Here is a 6,003-nt window from a genome sequence, read left to right as displayed (position 1 = left end):
CTGACACTAAACTTCAGATTTACGAGCTAGCCCAGCAGAACTTAGATCAGTAAACGGACACTTATCACACTTAGATTTGTGACTTTAGCTTGTTAGCCCAGCTGGGCTTTTCCTTTACAAGTCCTCCAGGATCCAAGAAAGCCACGTTGGAAAACAAGTGGTGATTCTGATGGGACAGGAGATCAGTCATTTGGGGGCGAAGGGTGGGGTAGGGAGACATACCAGCCTGTCTGTCTGTTTTCACCCAGTGTGGGAGCCGTCCCAAAGAGATAACTCGAGAAGAGAGAAACAGGGAGTTGACAAAGAACACGTGCAGTGGCGTGCCCTCCCCCCCCACCCCAGGAGAAGGCCAAGCCAGAAGTCCCTCCGGATGGCGGGCTCCGGACTCCAGCTTCCAGGGGAAGCGATTTTTTTTTTCCTCCCCATTTCAGGCCCGGAAGAAGAGGGAGAGGCAGAGTGTCCTTCTCGGGCATCCGCTGTTTCTGAAGCACGCTTGTTGCCAAAAGATCGGCCCCCGTCCCCGACGAGCCCAAGAATCCAGAGACAAGGTCTTGGAGCTTAGAAGCAAAGAGGCCATTTTATCACTCTGCCGGGCAAAGGGGATTCACAGCAGGCTAGCGTCTTCAAAACTGTGTACCCACCTTGGGGATGGAGTGGGTGGGGTGGTTCTAGAGCCATAGCTCAAACAATCGGGCATCGATCACCATCCACAGAATCGTTTTCTCATCAGAAGACTCAGAATGGTGTCACGATGCCTCCAGGTGACCCATTCTATAGAGGCTGGTGGTTAGATCTCGTTATCTCATAAGCACTCAAGGTGTGGCCTTCTTGGTCACTCAGGCTATTTTGTCAGGTCATTAGTCCCGTGACCGACCTTCTCCTCGGAGAAAGACTCAGAGACCCAGCATGATGATGACTTTCAATGAGTGAAATACAGTAGAAACAGTAAGATCGATAGCTTCCAGTTTCAACAACAGGCCTGGAACCGTGAGCAGCAACCAGTCAGTCAGGACAGTTGACCGTTTTCAGGGCGAGCATAAGAAACCGAATGACACCCCCCCCAGCAAATGAATGAGTGAATGAATGAATGAATGACCTAATGATCCTCCCCTCCCCCCCCCCGCCAAAAAAAGAAGAAGCAATCCGTTAGCCTAATTCCGGCCATTTTATTCATCCTCCTTCACCCTGAAGCCCCAGTCACCCACGTGCCACAGTGGTCTGTTTTCTGGTTTCCTCCACCACCCCACCCCCCACCAACCACCACCCCGCCAACATCCCCCCATGCCCAACCACAGCCCCAAGTGTGGGACTGGACGGGGGTGCAGGGGGCTGAGGGGGCGGCAATGGCGGCTTGAGGTGAGGGTGGGGAGTGTTCCGCCCAGATCGTATAGGAAGCTCAAACACAGCTGCAGTACGAGACAAGATGGTAGATTTCTGTGAGTCCTCCCTCCTCTTAAAATCCGTCCTAAGGAGGAGACAGACAGAAAGAGAAACATCACCCTCACTCCCAACGCCTCCTGCGCCCTCGATGCGCCCCAAAACAACAAGAAAAACAAAAACAAACACGACCACAAATAAGTCGCTATCCCTGGGGAAGAAGGATTCGATGGCATGGGGATATCATTCTAAAATTCATTCCCTCTTCATCACATTTCATGGAAACCGATTGCAATCTATGAGGCCCTGTGAAGGTAGGGGTTGGGGGGGTAGGGAGGAGGGAGGGAAGTGAAGGGGGGAGAGAGAGAGAGAGAGAGAGAGAGAGAGAGAGAGAGAGAGAGAGAGAGCGAGCAGAGGAGAGGAGGGATAAAAGGGGAGAGGACAGGAAAGGAGAGGAGGGAAAAGAGGGGAGGGGAGGGGAAATGAGAAGAGGCGAGGGGAGAGGAGAAGAGGGAGAGGAGAGGAGTGGAGGGGAGAAGAGAGGAGTGGAGGGGTGAGGGGGAAGTGGGGAGAACAGGGAAGAGGAGAGGAGGGGAGAGGAGAGGAAAGAGAGACAAGGGAGACAGACAGACACGCATGCGCGCGCGCGCGCGCGCACACACACAGAATAGCGAAATGGAGAGAGAGGCAGAGAGAGAGAGAGAGAGAGAGAGAGAGAGAGAGAGAGAGAGAGAGAGAGAGAGAGAGGCAGAGAGAGAGAGAGAGAGAGAGAGAGACAGACAGACAGACAGACAGACAGACAGACAGACATGGATCTAGGTCAGGGATACTACACATGGGTATTCTTCTGAGTGATTTTATGTGTTTTCTCAATCGCCACCTCTATGGAGATAAAAATCGCTCCCATAAGATGAAGGGAGTCCTTCTGCCACCGCCCGCGGCCCCGCCCACCAGCACCGCTTGTGTTTGTCAGGGATTCCAAGCCAAAGCACGTGGAGGAGCGGGAGAGCTTCCTGGCAGCCCAAGGAGGAGGAAAGTCCGGCAGCATGAGAGAGGTGGTTGGCACGGGGAAGCTGGAGGCCGGCTGAAGAGAAGATGGGTGAGGGGGCAGGGAGGAGGGTTTCCCAAGTTGGAGAGCCAAGACGAGGGAGGGGAGCTGTCGGTGGCTGCGTTCTGACCCCGACCCCAACCCTGACTGGAGCGGATCCCTGAAAGGAGGCGGTTCGGGCTCTCTGGCCGAGAACGCCCCTCTCTTCCTCTTTGTGCAGAAACACCTTCCGCGGACAGAGAAAGTCCATCCCGAGACCCTCGTCGGAAGAGTCCTTTCCAGACCCATCACGATCCTCCTGGGCCAAGGGGTCCAGGGGATGGGGCGGGGCCTCCATTCGATCCGTCTTCCGTCCGTCCGTCCATCCACAAGATCTTGAACATCCATGTAGGATTCTGGATGGTAGCAGTTTTCCAGGATCCTCGAAATCCTTGTAAGTCCTCTCCTGGCAGATTCGACCCCTAGGTCGTACCGCGCAGCACAGGGCACTAGATTCAGTCCCTCGGGACGAGGGTTCCTGAAAAAGACCAGGAAAAAGAAGAACAGAATCACTATGGTGTGCACCAGCCAGAAACCAGCACCACCTTGTCACTCTAACAGACTTGCAAAAGGCGGGGTAGGGAGAGAAAGTCATAGGATGGCTACCGTCCCTCCCACCCCCACCCCACACGCCAAGCCCCAGACCATCATCATCCCTGCTCCCCCTCCCCTCCCCTTTCCTCTCCCTTCCCCCTCCCCCTCCCCCTCCCCTCCATCGACGCCCGCCTCCCGCTTGTACCCCACTCCTCTGAACCCAGCACCACCCACCCCAGCCTGGACGGGCTCGGCTCAGATCGGCTCAGCTCGGCTCGGCTCGGCCCGGCCCAGCCCGGCCCGGCCCGGCCGTCCGGTCGACTTCTTCGCAGGGTCTAAAATAGCGCCCGGCCGACAGGAAGGTGGCACATGGCACATGGCAGGGGAGCGAGCGGGACGGTTCGGGATCTCTGGGTGGCAGGGACACGCGGCCGGACAACCAGGAGCACGGACGGCCTGGCGTGCGTTTCTCCGCTCGTGGGGGCCTCGACCAGAGACCGTGGTACGGGGAACGGGGACACACACACACCACACACACACACACACACACACCACACACACACACACACACCACACACACCACACACACCACACAGGCACAGACACACACACAGACACACACACACACACACACACACACACACACACACACACACACACACACACACACACACACACACACACACACACCTTCACCCCCACCCCCAAACCTCTGACAGCTTTCGTTTGTTTTCGGCCGACCGTCCCTCGATGAGGTACGAGTGCCTTGGCTGGGGCTGGGGGGGGGGGGTGGAGTTCCTCCCTCCACAACGACCCCACACAGGCTCTGTTCTGGTCACCCGAGTCCTCTTCCAAGTCAGACCACAGGCCTCCATCACCCGGCGCGAGCACTCGGGGAAACAGTCACCATCCTCATCGCTCCGCTCCACCTCTACACGTGAAGAACTGTTCCCAGCCCACGCCACTCCACCCCACCCCACGCCCCGATGCCACCCACCGCAGTGGAGAGAAACGAGACGAATCCACAGACGTGCATCAATCCGATGAAGAAAACGACGGCCCTATTCCAAGGAAGCATGGATATCTAGGTAGGAGATTCATCGAGTACTATGGAGGCGGTGGGAAAGGGGGGGGTTGCGGTGGGGAGGGTCTAGAGATCAGGCAGTACAGCCCATGCTTAGCATGCAAAAAATAAAGGTCCAGGGTTCAATCCCCAGCACCTACTCTTCAAAAATAACCCGAGAAGAAGCAAGACGGCGGAGTAGAAGGACGCTCGTAGCTCACCCTCTCCCACAAATACACCAAAACTCACATCGACGGACCCACTCGGCCAATCAGACCACCTGCGGAACTCCGACAGAACACCGCCCTCTTCGAAAGACAAAGACGCCCAAAATCTGGTAGGAGAAAAGGAGAAAAGAAAGAGTCAAAAGCAAAACAGTGCGGGAGGGACCGGCAGAGGAGGAATAGGGCTCGTTCGCCAAACCTCCCCCTCTCCAACGGAGAGGCCGACGGGACGGTGGGGGAGCCTCCGAGTCTCAGATCTGCCCGGAGCGCCCCTTGACCGACCGACCCAAGTGAAATGGGCACAGAGGGTCCCCGCGACACCCAGCCCGAGTCGCAGGCCGGCAGCCGGGGGCCGGGACAGGCCGCACGAGCCGGGCGGAGGACCGTGGCGGCGGCACCACGCGCCGTGGCCGGGAGGGGATACAGAGCAGAACAACCCGCCCCCCCAACTTTCTTTCCATTACGGGGAAAGAAAGGCAAAGCAACACGGCCGGTGTGCCCTGGGGGGAGGGGCGCCGTAGCCTCCATCTCCTCAGACCCGCGGCGCCATCACCGGCCCTTCTCGCGAGAAGAGAGGCGGGGCGCAGCCACAGCCGCCATAGCCCCTGGCGCGCAGCGCGCAGCGCGCGGGCGGGGGCGGGAGCGGGGGCGGGGCCGAGACTCGAATCCGCACCCGGGGGCTCTGCAACCTCCTAGGCAGGACTGAGACTCGTTTTCAGCCTGAGGCAGATATTATATATCTGCCCCGGTACCTCAGAGAACTCGCGCCACCAAGACTAAGAAGGAGCCGAGTTTTGGAACGCAGCAGGGGCGGGGCGGTTCCACGGTCTCCCCCGAGCCCACCTACGGAGAGGAGCGCCGACCCGACCCGAGGCGGAGCACACAGCCGCACAGAGCAGCGGAGCGACCGGCGCCGGGAGAGGGCAGGCGGCCAGCCACCCTCCGACCGCGGTGCCAGGAGGGGGTGCGATCTACTTGCCCACAGGCACCGAGGGCAGCACAGACGAGGGCGCCGACGGAGGGCCCGCGGAAACAGCAAGCTGAGTTCACGAAACAGGGCGACGACAGAAAGACTTCTCGGTGAAACCGTTAAGAGCGCACCGTCTCCAGGAGAACACATCCTTTTTTTTTTTTCCTCTTTTTTTTTTTTTTTCTTTTCCTTTTTCTTTTTTAATCTCTTTTATATCGGTTTTACCTTCTGTTACCTTTTTAACCTTTACTTTTGAACAGTCGTATACGTTTACGGCTTTAATCCCTTTTAAATGTTTCATTTCAAGTCTTTATTATTATTATTTTTAAACATCCACCCCCTTCCCTTTTTCATTCTCTTGGTTTTGATCTCCTGTTACTGGTTATTCACAGGTTTCAAATATTGTTTCTCGAATTTTTTCCTCCTTTTTATTAAGGTTATTAAAAGACGTCTCAACTCGATCGCTATTCTGCTTCCACTGACTCTTCTATTCATGATTACACACTGTCTTCAAACCTTTTCTTTCTCCCGTCTTTTAAAATCCTCTGTTTTATCTTTTGTTAAAATCTGTTCTATTTCCGATTACCTTTTAAAAATTTACTTTTGAAACAATTGTATATTATTTTCTGATCTTTTCTATCTGTTTTTAAAGGCTTTTAGAAGACGTCTCAACTCAATTGCTATTCTGCTTCAACTTGCTCTTCTATTATTGATCGTACACTGTTTTCAAACCTTTTTTTCTCCATTC

At 55.6% G+C, this 6,003-nt stretch overlaps 1 protein-coding gene across 28 annotated transcripts in view; it reads right to left on the bottom strand.

Moving 5' to 3' along the window:
• Positions 1–1,146: 1,146 nt before the first annotated feature.
• Positions 1,147–6,003, bottom strand: part of LOC141576747 (uncharacterized) — a 48,451-nt gene continuing 43,594 nt past the window's right edge. For 10 of the 28 annotated variants that reach the window (XR_012505152.1, XR_012505151.1, XR_012505149.1 and 7 more), the window contains 2 exons: positions 3,996–4,395; positions 1,147–2,942 (listed from right to left, as the gene is read on the bottom strand). Coding sequence is in view for 2 of the 28 variants with exons in the window: in XM_074360154.1 (XP_074216255.1) it covers positions 2,247–2,942; positions 3,996–4,059; positions 4,311–4,395 (845 nt within the window). In the remaining 26 variants the exon portion in view is untranslated. The remainder of the gene's footprint in view (positions 2,943–3,995; positions 4,396–6,003) is intronic. The other 18 variants (XR_012505167.1, XR_012505166.1, XR_012505164.1 and 15 more) reach the window with 3 other exon arrangements.

The sequence above is a fragment of the Camelus bactrianus genome, unplaced genomic scaffold (genome assembly GCF_048773025.1).
Source record: "Camelus bactrianus isolate YW-2024 breed Bactrian camel unplaced genomic scaffold, ASM4877302v1 HiC_scaffold_28, whole genome shotgun sequence".
Taxonomy (NCBI): Eukaryota; Metazoa; Chordata; class Mammalia; order Artiodactyla; family Camelidae; genus Camelus; species Camelus bactrianus.
This window is presented reverse-complemented; position numbering and strand designations above follow the sequence as displayed.